The sequence below is a fragment of the Manis javanica genome, chromosome 14, assembly GCF_040802235.1.
Source record: "Manis javanica isolate MJ-LG chromosome 14, MJ_LKY, whole genome shotgun sequence".
Taxonomy (NCBI): Eukaryota; Metazoa; Chordata; class Mammalia; order Pholidota; family Manidae; genus Manis; species Manis javanica.
Window position 1 is genome coordinate 63,182,211 of NC_133169.1, and position 19,021 is coordinate 63,201,231.

At 35.7% G+C, this 19,021-nt stretch overlaps 1 protein-coding gene across 1 annotated transcript; it reads left to right on the forward strand.

Annotated features, from left to right (window-relative positions):
* Window positions 1-18,008: 18,008 nt before the first annotated feature.
* LOC140846112 (olfactory receptor 6P1-like) lies at window positions 18,009-18,755 on the forward strand. Its single transcript, XM_073221552.1, has one exon. The coding sequence runs from the start codon at window positions 18,009-18,011 to the stop codon at window positions 18,753-18,755; it is 747 nt and encodes a 248-aa protein (XP_073077653.1).
* Window positions 18,756-19,021: the final 266 nt, after the last annotated feature.

The window sequence follows — 19,021 nt, forward strand, 5'->3', positions numbered from 1 at the left end:
GTAGGTATATATTGTCAGCAGTTTATCTACTGTTTTCTGTTTGTTTTGTGGTTCCTCTCGTTCCTTTCTTCCTCCCTTGTTGATGGTTTTCTTTAGTGCTGTGTGGTTGGATTTCCCTTTTTTACTTTTTTGTGTGTCTGTTACAGGCTTTAGGTTTGTGGCTATCATAAGATTCACGGATAGCTTCTGAAATACTTAACAGCCTATATTAAGTGGATGATTGCTTTATTTCAAACACAATCTAAAAGTGCTTTTGTATTCATTTTCTTCCTCCACACTCTGTGTATTAGATGCCATAATCTGCATTTTTTTTGTGTGTATCCTTTGGGCCATCTTATGTAGTTAACTTTACTACCTTTGTTTTGTTTTAATTTTTTGTGTGCTTGGTAATTAATTGATCTATTACCTTTAATGTGCATTTATTTTCACTGGTGAAAGCTCTTCAGCCTAAGGAACATTTCTTTCTATAGCAGTCCTTTTAATGTGTTCTGTAATTCCAGTTTAATGATTATAAATTCCTTAGCCCTTCATTTACCTGGTAAATGTTTAATCTCTGCTTCATATTTGAATGAAAATCTTGCTGGGTTGAGATTCTTGGTTGGAGGTCCTTATGCTTCCGTACATCAAATTATTCATGCCCCTCCCTCTGGCCTATAAAGTCTCTGCTGAGAAGTCTGATGATAGTTTCTTGGGGTTTCCATTATAAGTAATCTTTGTTTTCTCTCTGGTTGCTTTCAATACTCTCTCCTTATCCTTAATCTTTGCCATTTTAATTATTGTATGTCTTGGTGGTTTCCTCCTGGGGTTCCTTTGTTAGAGGGTCTCTGGTCTTCCATGACCTGAGTGTCTATTTTCTTCCCTGAAGAAAACTTCCCCAGAAGTTTTCAAGTTATTTCCTCAAAGAGTGTTTGTAACCCCTTGTCCCTATCTTGTCCTTCTAGTATCCCTATTGCACAAATATTGATTCATTTGGAGTTATCATACAACTCTCTTTTCATTCTTTCATTCCTAGAGATCCATTTTTCTCTCTGTTTCTCAGTTTCATGTGTCCTTGTTCAAGGAGATACATGACAATCCCACAACTAACATTATAATCAATGATAGAAAGGTCAAATAATTTCCTTCAAGATCAGGAACAAGGCATGTGTGCCCACTCCCTCCAGTTCTTTTCAGTATGGTGCTGAAAATCTTAACTAAAGCAATTAGACAAATAAATAAAACATGCGATATATATCCAAATTGAAAATGAAGAATTAAATTATCTTTGTTTGCAAATGACATGACCTTTTATATAGAAAATACCAAGAACTCCATAAAAAACTGTTATAAATAACAACATGTTTCTATGATATACAATCAACATACACATTCAGTTGTTTCTAAACCGAAAAATGAACTATATGAAAATAAATAAAACAATCCCATATATAATACCTTCAAAAACAATACAATATTCAGCAAGAAATTCAAATGAGATAAAAGATTTGTGCTCTGAATTATAAAACATTGATTAAAGAAATTGAATAAAATACAAATAAATGAAAATATGTATCATATCTATGGATTAGAAAACTTAATATTGTCATAATGACAAAATTATCCAGAGCTGTTTGTAGATTAAATGCAGTCTTTATCAAAATTGTAAAGGCATTTTTCACAGAAATACAAAATAACTTTTAAAGTCATATAGAAGCATAAAAATACCCTGGTAGAAAGAAGAACAAAATTGGAGGCTTCACAGTTGGTGATTTCAAACTACATTACAAAGATATTGTAATTAAAACAATATGGCATTGGCATGAAAGTAGACTCATAGACCAATGGAAGCAAATCAACATTCCAGATATAAGCTCATGCATATACATTGAACTAAGTAATATTTGACAAAGGAGTCATGTGACCTAGCAATCTGTTTTGAGAAGACAGCTTCATACCTATGTTCATTACAGTATTAGTCACAAAAGTCAAAACAAAACATACAAACAACTTGTGTGCATTGAAAGATGAATTAATAAAGGTAATACAATATATACATACAAGGAGATCCTTTGATTTGCATCAAAATAGATGAACCTAAAGGACATTATTCTAAGTGAAATGAGTTAGATAGTAAAGATGAATACTGTATAGTGTCACTTATACGTGGAATCTAAGTAAGCCAAGTTCATAGAAACAGAGAGAATAGTGGTTGTCAGGAGGAGGGGTTTTGGAATATATAGCAGATGTTGATCAAAGGGATCAAACTTCCAATTTTAATAGGAATAAGTTCTGGGCATTTAATGTACAGCAGGGTAACTAGAGGTACCAATATTGTGTTACACTGTTGAAAAGTGCTGAGACTGTAAATCTTAAATATATTACCACAGACTCACATGCACATGAGGTAATTTTGTGAGGTGATGTATGTATGAATTAACATCATTGTGGTAATCCTTTTGCAGTATATAATATATCAAATCATCACATTGTGCACCTTAAACTCAATGTTGTACATCAATTATGTCTCAATGAAACTAGAAAAATATACTAAGTATATTAATACATTTATGTAAATAGACATTAATGTTTTGTACAATTCTTATATCTGCTTTGATATCTGTTTGCAACAGTCATTTATAATTGGTAAATTATAAAATAACAATGAGAAATTCACCATTAAAATTACACATCGGAAAATTTAAAGGATACAAATTATAAGTAGTTCCTCAAGGCTTTTATGTCTGTGTTATCAACTAACAGCCATGTTTAGGAGAAAATAGAAATAATGACAAAATAAAACTATTTGAGGATATTATGTTTGCTGATGCCAATATTCACTAACTGTTTAAGTGAGGTGATAGACAAGGTTGGGTGGTACTCACTTTAATCTGTTTTAGATATCTAGCACACAATACAGTACTTTTCAATTATATCTTTATTGTTTTGATGCATTATTTATCATTTTACTTCACACAGTTGCATAGCTTAGAAAAGGAAAAATTTTCTAATTTTCCACAAAGTCTTGGAAATTCTGATCTAAATAACATGTGTCATCTGTATTGAAGAGGTTTTTAGCATAAAGGTTATACAATTTCATGTGAAAAGTAATAAGTAATAAGCTATAAAATGTATACAGACTCCTGGATAAATATGTCAAACAACATGGTAGACAAAAAGAAAGTAAGACAACTTTATTTTTTTAAACACAACAGTTCAGATGAAGGATATTTGTTTGATAAAGGAACCAATTAAATACAGTAGAGTTCAGACTGTCAGGTTATATTACCATAAGTTCAAAACTGAAATTTTACTTTAGAGAGTGTTAACAGAAACTCCTGGGAACTGTAACAATTTCCTAATCTCTGTGGTGAAAAAAATGCTATCATTAGATAACTGTGAGTATTATCGAAAGAAGGGATAACTTTATAAATCCTTATTCATCTCCAGAGAAAATGTCTCTGGGGTACACACCTAAGGTTGACTATCTGCTTAGTATCCATTTCTCCTGAGAAACTGAATAGATTGTACCTTGGAGGCCACCTAAGAGCACGTTCATCTTCTTCATACTTCCTTGTTTACCTCTTTCAAACCCATATCCTTTGGTTAAATCATTATGACAAATCACGAATTCGTCATGCACATGCTTTATCATTGCTGTTGGAGAAGAAACTGGTGGATCAATTAAGCCCACTTTGTTCATGAGAAGAAACAGTAATGACAGCAGTGAAAAAAATACCCAAATAAAAACATTAACTTAGGTAAGTTATTTCCAGTATTTTACAAAAGCCCCTTTGCTGGCAGCCTATGATATATAGAATGTCTACATGGGCATCTTTTAGTTTTATAGATGTAGTAGTCCCTGCTCCAAAAGAAAGTTATTCTGAGAGATTTAGTATACAGATGTCCACCCAAATGATAAGCCTTATAGGTATTGATGTTATTTAGTATCTGAAAACTATAGCTATGGGTTATAGTTCATATATTTAAATGACTTTTAGGGTGAAAACTCTTCTAACATCTCCATTTCCAAAGCTGTTTTAGAAATATTTAAAAGTATATGTCACTACACATTTCTGAATTTCTCCTCCTTATAATATAAGCTGGTCCTTGATTTTATGCTGATGAGACTATAAAATGTCCAAACCAAGAAAATTCAGTGAATGTAGAATTATGGTTTGTAGTTTTCTTTTTTCATATTTTTCTAGTTTTTGTAGTTTGACCTCCTAAAATGAGTTTAGAATTATTCCTTCCTCTTCCATTTTCATGGAATACTTTCAAAAGAGTATTAGCTCTTTAAAAGTTTGGTAGAATTCACCCATGAAGCTGTCTGTTTGTGGAATTTTGTTTATTGGGAATTTTTTGATTACCAATTCAATCTTGTTAGAAGTAATTGGTCTGTTCAGATTTTCAGTTTATTCCTGGGTAAGTCTTGAAAGATTGTATGTTTCTAGGAATTTATATATTTCTTTTAGTTTGTCAAATGTATTGGCATATCATTTCCCATGTGATTTTCTTCTAATTGTTTAACTTTTTCTGTGTCAGTGGTAATTTCTTTTTACATTTCCGATCTTTTCTTTATTTTTGTCTTCTCTTTCTCTTCCTTGATATCTCTGCCTAAGGGTTTGTCTATCATATATGTTGTAGAAATATTTATTACACACTTCTGAATTTCTGTGTTCTTTGTAGCATGAAATAAGTTGGTCTTTGATTTTATGCTGATGAGACTATAAATTTTCCAAAAAATAAAACTTTAGTCAATGTGATAAATTCAGTCTTCAAATAGTATGTTGATATCATTAAACACAACTATGCAGTCAACACATACAAGATTGGTTCTAGTGTGACTTTTCCAGATGTTTATGTTATACACATGATCTGCTACAATAAATATTTTGTCTACACCAGGGGTGGAATGTGGTATTTGAGGAAGAACAACTCCATCCAGGCATTTGTTACTAAAGAGAACATGATTGTTTAGATAGTCAGAAATTATGATAATTTCCATGAATGCTTTGAACACAATTTTCAATTAATATCCTTTAAGAATTCTACATTTGGGAGTTTTATTTACCTCTAATGTACTAGAGTTAGGCTCTAGCTCCTTAATTTTTTCACCTATTCTGAATTCTTGGCTTTTCCTTTTTTAGAAGCCAGGTATGTTTCAATAGAAGTGTAAAAATGGCTATATTTGGAGGAGCCCTGTGGACCAGTAATCTAAGATAAAGGAATATGCCCAGGGAGATATGAGAAAAACTGAGGTTCTGGTTACCTTTGTTTTCCAAAAGAGATTTTTTTGATAACATGATGCTTAAAAAAATCATACACCTCACTGTTTCTTGGAATTAATTTTAATTAAAAACCTAGCTTCTATCCACTTCAAGAGCATTATAAAAGGAAAACTCACATTGAACTTCAAGATGAGTTTAAACTTTCAACACGATAGACACAGATGACATAAATAACACACAGGAAGGATGTCAAACTTAATACTTCCTCTATGCAATCATTGCCATAGTCTACTCCTGGAAATGTCATCTCCATTTCATTCAATTCAGCTATTATTCTCCAAACACATTAGACTAGTTGTATATTCATTATATTTGTTCTATTATTAATTCAAACAGATAAAGGTTTTTTTAAGTAAAGCAATTGTTTTCATTATTTTATATACCAGAAAACTTTTAATAACAAATTTTCATTTCACATCTACAGAGCTAATAAGCTTTGAATCCTTTTCTGTCCAGGTTCATTCACTTAGAATTACATACTTTTGATTCATGTATTTCAAATCATTTATTTGCTAATCAACAATTCTCTGATATGAGTTTAATCTCACAAATGGGGACAATGAAAAACTGTGAATTGCTTCAATTAATTCTTAAAAATCATTTATTCCTTATTTTTTGCAAGTGGGAACACATAGGCTTTATGTTATGAAAATAGGGGAGCCACTCCCTATCTTGCCAGTTGCTATATTAGCCAAAGTTTCCTGAAATGTAATATTTTGTTTTGATAATTTTGCACTCATGTAATTACTCCATTATCTAAGTCTTAACTATTAAAAGATGTGATACAAGAGTAAACATGACATAGACTATTATTCAAGGGCCTTGCAAGTTAACTTAAAAATATATAAATTAAGGATCAATTGAATTGCTACAGCTTAATTGTTCTGACAAAGATTAAGGGCTCTGGGACACACACCCAAAATAAGCTGGAATGAGTCTTAGGGAGATTGTAAAGTCAAAAGAAAGTGGAATATAGATTATGACTACTACTCTTGATAGTAAAAAACAAGAGTGTTTCAATAATTTTACATTTGGCATTTTCATGGTGAAATTACACCTCATGTGAATTGCAAAAGAACAGTCAGAAAATATGTGTTGATATATTAGTTTCACTTACTTATAAGTATATGATAAATCACGGGAAAGACTTAACATCTTATGAATCTCAGTTTATTCATTGGTAAACAGATAATACGATTTCCAGGGTAATTGAATGAAAATGAATTAGAGAATGTATGACATAGCTTAGTTTGGGTGCGATAAAATGTTTTTGTTTTAATATAGAATTTAATTATTCTTGAACTAATTTGATGACAATGAATCAATTGAACCAATATGATTATACCATACCCCAAATAAATTGTATTTATTGTATTTTCATAGAAAAAAATCCAACATGGATTGATGGCCTGATTAAATCTGGTTTCTGAGCTTCATGCTTCTGTAAACCACAAGATCTACCTGCAGGTGATGGAAATTTGGAAGAGGCTAAACCAGCCCAGTGCTGTGGAATTCCTTCTCAAGGGGTTTTCTGATGACCCAGCTGAAGAGCAGCTCCTGTTTTTCCTGCTCCTCTTCATTTATCTGACCACCACTGTTGGAAACCTGCTGATCATCCTAACAATCATTTCAAATGCTTGTTTTCACTCCCCCATGTATTTCTTCCTTAATAATTTGTCCTTGATTGATCTCTGTTTGTCTCCCACTACACTTCCCAAAATTCTTGTAGACATCCAGACAGGAAATTCCACCATCTCTTTCAGTAGCTGCATGATGCAAATGTACCTGTTTATCTGCTTTTCAGGGTTGGACACATTGCTTCTCCCTATCATGTCCTATGACCGTTTTGTGGCCGTCTGCCTCCCTCTGTCCTACTTATCCATCATGACTCCCAAATTTTGTGCCTATCTGCTGGCCAGCTCCTGGATCTCTGGCGTCTTGAGTGCACAGATACACACCATCTTATTGGTGCAATTACCCTTCTGTGAGGATAACAAAATTCCTCAGTTCTTCTGTGATATTCCTCCATTGCTAAAGTTGTCCTGTTCAGATACCCACATCAATGAGTTATTTATTTTTATTGAGGGGGGACTTGTAGTGGTGGTGAGCTTTACCTGTATTTTAGTTTCTTACATACTCATTGGTTGTGCTATAGTCAGAATACCACCAACCACAGGGAAGTTTAAAGCATTCTCCATGTGTTCTTCTCACATCTGTGTGGGCCTCTTTTGTTTTTTGGTGCAATAATTGGCATTTGTTTATGTCCCTCCACCTTCCACAGAGCTGAAACAGACAGAGCAGCAGCTGCAATGTACACTGTGATCACTCCCTTGTTACACCCTTTTATCAATAGTCTAAGGAATAGTAATCTGACAGGAGTTCTAAGGAAAACCATCCAAAAGAAATTGTTTATATGATATATGTCAAGGTGTGAGGAATTTTCAGGTGAACATATAAATGAGTCAATAATTTTATTAAATGTTCCCATTTATATCTGCTTTTGGTGACTGTAAGACTTATAGTTTCTTCAGTAAATTATTTTATTTGTGAATAACAATTTATGAATTATAATATCTTAACACAATTGTTGGCATACAATTTTTAAAGTCCATAAACCTGAGTATCATAAATATTGTAGATGCTGTAGAAAAAAAATTCTAATTCCTAGGATTTCTACAAACCTGACTTATCCTAAAATGTCAAATAAATCTCAAATATGATTATTCTAAAATTTATTCTATTGGAGATGATTAAATATTGTGTAATAACATTATTCAAAAGGGAATAATTACACTTATTTGATATTAGTTCTGATTGTATTTAGGTAGATTCTTTTGGATATTCTAAGTATAAAGTCAAATCACTGCAAATAAAAATATATTTATCAATTAATTTCCAATTTTCATTATCTGTATCTTTTAGGTGAATTTTATTGGTAATAAACACTAATACATACAAAAAAACAGGTGTAGTGGGCATCCTGTTTTATTTACTTTCAATTTTGCCATGTTTTTATCTTAAACTTATTTATTTTCAGTTTATCATGTTTTTAAGATGCTGGAATGTGTTTTTATATACATATATAAAATAATGTATATAATTACTTTATTTTACATATATAAAATTTATTTTCTAGTTATTGTGTATATATTATTTTATATAATGTATCCATATATTATTTTCTATTTTCTCTCTCTCTCTCTCTCTTTCTCTCTCTCTCTCTCTCTCTCTCTCTCTCTCTCTCTCTCTCTATTATATATATTAATCTAATTTCCATTCTCCTTTGGTTTATGTGTGCATCTGTGTTGTGTATATGTGTTTACTTGGGATAAAGGACAGTGGTCAGCAATAGGTGTTAAATATGTCATATACCTTTCAATGTCTAAAAATTTGGTCATGCAGCTTTTCTCCCTTGATCTGTGGTTTTAATACATGTGAGGATAAGGCACTTCTTACTCCAAAATATGCTGCTTGGGTTGTACCAAATATCCTCATTTCACATCTGTGCACATATGTATGCAACAGGAATAAATTGTGCTTAATAGTATTGGCTGAATCCTGACAATACATGCCTAAAACTTGATCTTCATGGTGTCATGCCCACTCTGCAGCCCTCACTGCAAAATACCTGTAATCTCAATAAATAAAGTGTCCATCATAGTTGTACTAACACTAAGGGTCTCATATCCCAGTGATGAGATTGCAAAGGGGTCAAGATTGATGAGTATGAAACAGATGATCCAGGATAAATAGTGGATAAGTACTGTCTATATTCCTCACAATATTCTATATAATAACAGAAAATGGAAACTCACGAAAGAGTTTTAAGCTGGTAGCAAAAAGGTCAAATATGAATGTTGCATCAAACAGATGTGTTACATACACCTATGCTCACATGTGTTTTCTCCTAAAATATTTAGTAATTTATATTTCAAATTTAGAATTACAATGCAGGTGATATTATCTATGGTGTTAGTGATGTTAAAGATACATTTTCACTATGGATGTTTAATTGATGAGACATCTTTTTTTCTTTTTATATATATTAATTATAGTGGATGTATTATATTTATTTCAACATACAACATAGTGATTCAACAGTTATATACATTACTAAATGTGTACTACAAATAGTGCAGTTACTATCTGTCAGCATAGAAACATATTAAAGAGATACTGACTACATTCTCTAGGCTGTACTTTCATCCTTGTAACTAATTTATATTATGATTGAGATTTTCTGCCTCTTTATCCCCTTCTCATGGTAACCACCAGTTATATCTGTGTCTATGAGACTACTGCTGTTTTATTCATTTTGTTTTTTTTTAGATTCCACATGTAAGCTTTCAGAAGGTTGTGTGTGTGTGTGTGTGTGTAAGTTTATTAACACTTTATGAAATGTACATGGAGTCCAAATGTTTAGAAAATCAACAATTTTGGAAATAGGAAACCATACTGTCCAATTTTACCACCTGATTTTCAGAATGACTATACAGGTATGTTAATCAGAACTGTTATTAGCATAAATATAAACAAATTAATCAGATAGGACTTTAGAAATAGTTACATAGACTTACACTGAACTTTTGTTCTAATGGGCTATGAAAATTTAATAAGGAAAAGATTATAAAATGGTGTAGAAAACCAGTATAGGAAAAACATAGAATCTCATGTTATTTCATGCCATGCACAAATTCACTAGAAAAATATGATAGACTTAAATAGAAGATGTAAAACTACATTTTACTGAAGAAAATAGAGAAACTGTCTTCAAAAAATTGGAATAATATAAGAAGTCTTATAAGACATGTGAAAAATCATAAACCATGAAATATGAAAGATACAAATGATAATAGAGATAAATCTCAGTGAAATTTAAACTCTTACTATTTAGAAATCATTGCTAATGCTAGGAAAAATCAAGTAAAAAATTGGGATAAAAATACACACACACATAATAAAAAATAAATATATGAGAATAAACTATCCAATTTAAAATGCCAGCATATGAACACTTGACAAAAAATGTCATAAGGTTGGCCAGTGAACACATGAAAACATGCTCACTGTCATTAATTGTAAGAAAAGCACAAACTGAGACATGAAATACAATACATACCCACCAGAATAGCTTAAATTAAAGAGGAACAGTATTAAGTGTTGGTGTGGACATGGACAGTGGAACTTGTCACTCTTCATTGGAATGTAAAGCGTTCCAACTAATCTGGCTATTTTGGTAATAATTTCTTACTACGTTTAATACTTAACACTATATATACAAATTATCATCTTAGCTATTTATTCAGGCATAAGCAAGCATATCTTCATACAAGGATTTGTATGTGTAAGGCTCATTGTAGTTTTATCCCTATTTACTCTAAATTGGAAACAATCTAAACATTTAGAGGGAAGAGTGGTACCTTCACCCCTGGAGATGGCAGAGGAGTCAGCAGGAGGGGAAGATGGGGGTGGGGCGAGGGGCTGATCTGTTGCCAAGGTCACTGCCCAAGGCACCAACCTCTCCCATATTAAAGTTCTGCGGGTTGTAAATAAAAAAATTAAAACACAACTGTGGGCCCTTCAGGGGGAGGGGCTGCCTCCTCCCCAGGTTGTGGAGCACTCCATGCTCCACCCCTATACCCAGGATGAGCTGGTGGTCATGAGCATCTGGTATAGGCAGAAGCCGTTGGAATCTCTGCCTACATGGCTTTTACATCTCTGGGATATGCAGGTGGAAAACATTGTTATGTCAGGTACTGAGATGAGTAGACTGGCTTCCCTGACAACTCATCCTTCCTTCTGGCAACAGTTGTAAAGTGCCCATCACACCTCAGGGAATCAGGCACTTCTGGATTGACTGGCAGTAGCCATCAGGGCACTTTGACCTAATCAGGGTGATTTACCATAGTCACTCACTAGCTGGAAAATGTATGCACAGCTACAGCAGGTGTTATGGGAGATGGGCATGAAAAACATCATCTATAATATGGACACTAAGCACCCCAATGAAGAGTTGTTCACTGTGGGAATGAGAAATACAGTGCTCCATATAGCTCCCCTGTCTCTCCTTGGGTCCCTAGTGACTATTCTTGCCCTCCACATAAAGCAACCCATAAATAAGGCTACTCATACTTTAGCAGATCTGGGGGAGGTTGAAACAATAAGAAAATGGAAGGAAGTACAGGCTACAACTGAAAGGAAAGGTGCAAAGGGCCCCGTGAATGTCTCGAGGACTCAGATGTGGGTTGATTTGATAAAGGCTGGGATAGTGAAAGAAAAACTTGATGGGCAACCCAATAAGATGATATTATAACTGTGGGATCAACTAAGCCAGAGCAACAGTTCCACCCACTGAGGTCCAAGATGTGGAAGAGAGAGGCAAAGTCCCATGCTTGGCCTGTGTCCCTGCAGGACTTCCAGGGGGACAGTACTAAGGCTCTGCCTGGACCCTCACCACCACAGGATGATGATTGGGTATTGCCATACATGCCTTGAGTGTAATGGACTCATCAAGGCCCTATGAGCTAGATGTTCATGTAAATGAAGATGGTTATGGATGGGACCTTTTGTAGCAGCTTGAACTAATCTGCCAACCTATTGCATTCTGGACACAACTATGGAAAGGAACAGAAGTCCAGTACACTTTGACAATGAAGCAACTGGATGCTGGGTACCATACCTTTTTGACTATGGAGCCCATCACCAGAACAGCTCTGACCTAGGTAAAAACCACCTATCCCATTGCAGGGTGGGTGCAAGACTGGACCCAAAGGCCATGGAGTGGTGTGGCACAAATGCCTACACTAGCCAAATGGGACATATGTTCACAATAGATTAACAGGCTTTCCAATAGCCCCTTAAGTGGAGAACTCCTGTGATTATTGTGGCCAGTGATGTTTACCACTGGAAAAGCAGGAAGAGCTTGCTTTTGAGCCATTGGTAGCCAAGAGTGCTTATCAGGAGGGAAAAGCCCTTATATCTGAAGATGCTTAGTATACAGACAGCTCCAGTTGCGGGCAGTTGCAAATGTGGAGGGCCATGGCTTTCCATCCTAAGACTGAGACAATATGAGGGGGATGGTGAGGGGAAGAGCAGTCAATGGGCTGAGTTGCAGGCAGTATGGCTCATGATCACCCAGGAGCCTTCCCCTATAGTTGTCTGCACTGACAGCTGGGCCATCTATTGGGGCTTGACCCTGTGGCTACCAACATGGTACCATGCCACTGAATGGTTTGTCATAGCCATTTTGGGGGCAAGGGCTGTGGCAAAACCCTCGGGTCTCTGCTCAGACTAAGACAATTACCATATATCATGTGACTCGCCATTTGCCTTTGGCATCCTCAGATCATGATGAAGCAATCACTTTGGTCCAGGAGCACTGGCTAGAAGGAAAGCCTGCCTCTGACGGAGCCCATTGGTTACATCAGTGTTTGTTGCACATGGGGTCAAAGACAAGGTAGGCTGTGGTCTGTCAGTAGGGCTTAACATTGACCTTTGAGGAAGTCAGCAGAGCCTGGAAAGTGTGCCTTGTGTGCTCTAAGAGGGACTTATGCTGAGTCCTGCAGCAACATGGGACAATAGCAAGGGGGCCAATACACCTTGTGAGGTGACAGATAGACTATACTGGGCCTCTGCACATACGAGAAGGTATTGGTACACCATGACTTGTGTGGACACAGCTACTGGACTCTTGGTTGCTTTTTCTGCATGTTGTACAGATCAGCAAACCAACAAGAGGCACCCAGAGCATCTCTTTGCAGCCTATGGCAGGCCACAGGTGATTGAGAGAGATTAAGGTATCCACTTTCCTCAACATGCATTACAAGAATGGGTATAGCAATTAGGAATAAAATGGAAGTTTCAGGTACCATATAGCACTACTGGGGAAGGGATGATAGAGAGGAACAATTTTTTGTTGAAATCTGGCCTGAAGTTGGACACTAATAGTCTGCAGGGCTGGTCAGTTCACTTATAGATGATGGTACGACATTTGAATGAGAAGCCCCAGAAAAGAGCCTTGAACCCTGTGGATGTGCTAACACACAATGATGCCTCTCCTACACATGTATGTGCAAACCAAAGATGAATAATTGAAGCCAGGATATGACCAGCAGAGCAACATCCTGCTGGCAGCCCCAACTGGTTTAAACCCTGGAGACTCTGTTGAGTGGACGTGGCCCTGCACATTCCAACACACAGACCAGTGATGGCTGGCCCTTCTGGCACCTTGGGGAAAAGCCCTGGAAGCTGGCCTTGTGTATGTACCAGGAGTAACAGGAGAGTGGACCCCAAAGATCATGGCAGTATACCCAAAGTGTCTGGGGAGTAAGAGCTTCTTTCCAGGAAGTTTTGTTTTATCTTTATGACCAGGGCATGTACCTCCTGTAGCCCCATATAATGACCCATCTGTAACTCCCACAGGGAGGGGATGAAAGTCTGGTGTACCAGACCAGGATGAGATCCCATTCCTGCCACTGTCCTATCATAGGGCCACTCTCTTGAATACATCTTACCAGATGTACAAGATTTGCCTATGCTGGTGTCATTAAAACATGTATCTTATTGCCCTTAAGGTTATTTTCTTCTGCATTCCCCGTGACTTGGATGTGCCCATTGGCTGCAGTTGCTGCATGATGATTGCTCTGAACTCCTTTAGCTACTGGCGCCTGTAGTATGGGTGAGCTATGGACTTAATCTGCATAGGACTTTGAACCTAGCTGAATCCTCCTGCTTGAGGATTTTCATGATTTTATTGCTGTTGTTATTGCATGTTATGAGTCTGGTTACAGTGCTCCAGTTTTCTCACACAGGGGCCATTGTGGAAGATGGGGATCAAGTATATTGTGAGATGAGATTTCTGGAGGGGTGGGCTGTCAGTAAAATTTCAATATTTCCAGACTCTCTGGCCTGGCATTAGTGCATCTCCATATCTATAGGTGTTCCCAGGCTGTGGAGAGAAGTAGTCCATCTCCATACCAATAGATGATCACAAGAGTGAGACCACATCTTTACTGAAGAGTTTGAGTTGGGTCAGTTGCAGCCTAGCTGGGAGAGACACTGGTGAGCAGAAGTGGACAACCGCTTGTAAGCAATAAACAGATTTATGCCACTTTATTTTTCCCTTTGACTGATTTTACCGTCAAAGGTAATTTGTTCTGGGTTGGAACATATTTCCTTCAAGAGTTACAGTGACAAAACAGAAAGCAGCATTTTCTTGTGTCTAAGTGGAGAAAATAATTGAATGCATGGGTTAAGAGGACACATTCTGAGTGCTCTATTTCTTGATTGCAGTTGTGGTTACATTTGAATGTATTTATCAAAACTCAAACTCTATCCTTATAATGGCTGTATCTTATAGTATGCAGTTATAGCTCAAAAAGTTCATTTTTAAAAATATCTCCTATTGTCTTTAGATAGTGATTCTTAGTGGGACCACCATTAATACCTTTGGTAGGGCATTTGACAACCCTAAATAATTAGCATTCTTCATGCTCATATTAAATCATGCCATCAATAACCCATGTTACTTTCAACAAGCTACCTGTGTGTAGTTTCAAATAAATACCTCCTGGTACTTCCTACTTTCTCAGTGATAACAATTGATTTATAGTTTATTTCTTTAATGCTTAAATATTTGATCTGCTTGAATTTTATTCATAAGGATTTATTTTTAAAATATTTACATATGGGCTAATTTTCACAAACCATGTATTTAAGAAAATATTTTCCTTGGCAACATGAACTTAATGTGAACAAGCTCACACTTATATTCTATGTTCTCTTTTTGCCATTCATATGTAGAAATAATCTAGATTTATCTTATTCAGACACATATATTGTCATTTTTCCCTTCTTTTGTTCTTGTAGATTGTCAGTCTTTCATACCCCCTATGCATATTTACTATGCTGCTATAACAATTGTAAAATTGTGTGTATGTGTGTGTGTGTGTGAAATGACTTAACTTTGGTATCTACTCAGTTGAGCAGTGTTGTTTTCCACATATGCTTGGTAAATAAAGAGAGTTGAGGTTTTTAGTATGAAGAGAATGTCACACCAGCATTGTTTTGTTTTGCATGTTTAGTAGTGCTTTCACTATAAAGGAAGTGTTTTAAGTACTGATCCAGTGTGTGGTTTCTATACTAGGCAGTATGATCTTCTGGGTATGCTTGTTATGGATGAAATATTGAAGGGTGCAATTTGTATACATGAATGACATGTGAATGCCATGAGCAGTGGCATTATAAAGCCAATTAGGAGATTATTTCTTCACTTCCTATAGAAAGATTTCTGCTGCTTCCCACACTTCCTTTGTTCTTTCTTTATTGCTAATGTGAGACTATTACGACTCTCACCTGAGGAAAATCTTCAGGGAAACTTAGTGGATGCCCCACGTTGAAAGGCAAGTCTCCAGGGCCCCTGGCTGAACACATAATAGTAATTCCCACAAGGGGGATCTCAGACCTGGACTTTCTTTACATCCTGCTCACAAGGAAAAAAAGCTCTTAAAAAAAAAAAGGGGGGAATTCGTGTTTATCTATAACATAGATGGTCAGGGAGAGCCAATGACATAGCAGTGAAGAGATGATTTGTTTCTTCTCCTTATGGTCCAATTGAATGTAGTGTCCTTTAATACTGTAACCTTCTGAAAAGAAAGCTTATTGAAAATTTAATAACATTCCATTCCTAAAAAATAACCAAAGAGAGTACAGGCTGTGAGTATATTTGGGAGTATATAATCCATATTTTTACTTAGGTAGAAAATAATTGAGCTACATAATAGTACTTTTATAATTTGGATCCTTCTGTAATCACATGTAATATACCTTTGGCATGTCCAGTTCCTTTCAAAGTTAATATACATTTAAAGAGGGTATAACCTTATTTTTGCTAAAGGCAGAATTAGCCATAATATCTTTAAGAAAAAGAAATGTTCCCTTTGACATGATGTTGACCTGATTGTTGCCAAAAACCTACTGCTATTTTTTTCAAATTGCTGAATTTGCTTTGGTAGTGCCAGAAGAAGGAGAGCCATGCAATACCCTTTTCATAAAAGCAATGTAGAAACCTTGAAACATTTATAGTAAAGTGGCAATATGAATTGTAATATTTGTTTTATGGAATCAGGAAATATATTTTTAAATATTGCTCCCAATTCTTTCATACAAATAGTTTTCTTAAATTGGTAATTTCTCTGTGTTCGCTAGTCATATTTTTAAAAATACTTTGAATAATTATAAACCTTGAAAAAAAGTAAATGTTATGTTAGAGTAAACATCAAAAGGAGCATTTTTAGGAAATTAAAATCTGAAGGTTGATGTAGTGGGGCAAATAAAATGTCTCCTGATCATACTGATGTTACTTTAACCACATCTAATAATTTTTATGACACATATAACTTGAAAACTCCTCTTCTGTATCAGCAGTGCACTATATTGGACCATTAATACTGTACCATAAAACATATACATATTTTTAAATAGAGTTTTATGGTTCAAAATTCCCATAAAGTTTTGCTCACAGAAATACACGTATGTGAACACAATTGTCTCTACATTTCATTCAACATATTTTTTATTGTGATATAGGAGAAATCAAGTCAATATCTTTACATCAAATAATTTTTTGAAATATTAAAATTATATTTTAAATATACAAGAAAGCTTTTATTATGAGCCCTAAGAATTTTTTTTTCTGCTATACTTTGCATTTGTCATCTTGATACTTGTCACTAAAGCACATGTATACCTGATTGTACCCATTGGAATCCTTTTCTCTTTAAAGACAAGATTTCTAATTATTTTTTATTGTGGTAACACAACAGAACAACAGTTTGCAATATTATAAAGTACACTTAAATATTTGGAAAGTGGGTAGATCTCATGTTCTGTTCTTTCACAGTAACCAAGATATAGAAACCACCTCACTGTCTGTAAAAGTTTATTTGTTTGACTATTTCTCCTAAATGTAGGAAAAGAGATGAATGCAATGATTCTAAAAAAAAAAAACAAACCAAAGATTAGGAATGTTAATATTTATAAACAAAATATTTTCCATATAGATTTTAAATCCTATTCTGTGCTACTGTTTTCTGGAGATAGTGTTTGCTCATGTCCCAATCTCCCACCAAACCATAATTGATGGAATTAATTAGGGATCTTGAAGATAAAATTGTAAAAAACATTCTGTGTTGATTAGCAAATAGTATGTCCTAGAATCTCCATTCTGTGAGGCATAACAACCACTCCCAAGATTTTCTGGCTTCGGAAAGGAGGTGTCTGCATATTTCATCACCATCCTCTAGTCTCCAGGAAGTAAATTCCTCACTGATGGAACAATAACAGAGACATATTTTATTTATTGGTGTGGACTCACCATTAAAATCAACCTGCTGAGTTCAAAACCTGCCCCGACATTTAAAGTGATATAAGTGTAGGAAAGTCACTCCCACAGTTTCTTCATTTGAATTTTTAAATTCTTTGAATATTTACCTTTGAGATTTCTTTTCTAAATTGAGTGAGCTAATCCATGTGTAAACTTTAATTTTTACTAATACTACAAGTCTATGATCATCATTAAAAAATGATTACAAATGTATCCCATTCTTGCTAATCCATCATCAGTGCTTTTTGGTTCCAGATCAGAGAGGATGAGCTACGGAGGCGACAAACCAGACCACAGTGACCAAGTTCATTTTTCTTGGGTTTCCTGGTATTCTCTACCTGAGACTCACATTGTTTGTGATGTTTCCCACTGTGTATCTGCTGTCCCTCGTGGCAAACACCCTCATCATATTCACTGTTGTGATGGAGCCCACACTCCAGACGCCCATGTACATATTCTTAGGAAATCTGTTCTTCCTGGAGATCTGGTACACCACAGTCACACTACCCATACTGCTGGCCACCTGCCTGTCACGGGGTGTCACCATCTCTGTGTCTGGCTGTGTAGCCCAGTACTACTTCTTTTTCTCCATGGGAGCTACCGAGTGCATCCTCCTGGCAGTGACGGCCTATGACCGGTACCTGGCCATCTGCAACCCTCTATGGTACTCACTGCTCATGAGGATCCCAGTGTGCCTGCAGTTCTCCACTGGATCTCGGATTGGCGGCTTCATTGCCCCTCTTCTATCTACCATACTTATCTCTCATCTGAGCTTCTGTGGCCCCCAGAAGATCAACCATTTCTTTTGTGACTCAGACCCCATTTTTAAACTCTCCTGCTCAGATACATTCTTGGTGGAGGCCTTGAGTTACACATGTAGCTCTGCTGTGATTCTCAGTCCTTTTCTTCTCACCATGTCCTCCTATGGACACATTGTGGTCACAGTAATCAGAATGTCTTCCCAGGAAGCTTGGAGAAAAGCTTTCTCCACCTGCGCCTCCCACCTCACTGTGGTCACCATCTACTATAGCACCATCATCTTTGCCTATGTCCGCCCTCCAGCCAAGTACAACTTCACCATTGGTAAAGTGGTCTCCGTGTTCTAGTGTGTGGTCACCCCATTGGTAAATCCTCTCATATACACTCTGAGAAACAAAGATGTGAAGAAAGCCTTCAGAAAGTTTCTAGCACAAAAGAGATTGCTCATGCAGGGGATTTGGGAGTCCAACTAAATTAAGTAATTTAGAATGGATTCCCATACCACATTTGCAAACAGTAAGTATTGAAAAGTACATTAGGAAATTGATACCACCTATTACGAACACTTCTCCCACTTTTCATATTCATTTGTATCTTCTTGAAATAGTTATCC

Coding starts and splice junctions, on each gene's coding strand:
- LOC140846112 (XM_073221552.1), top strand. CDS start 18,009: ATGTTTCCCACTGTGTATCTGCTGTCCCTCGTGGCAAACACCCTCATC.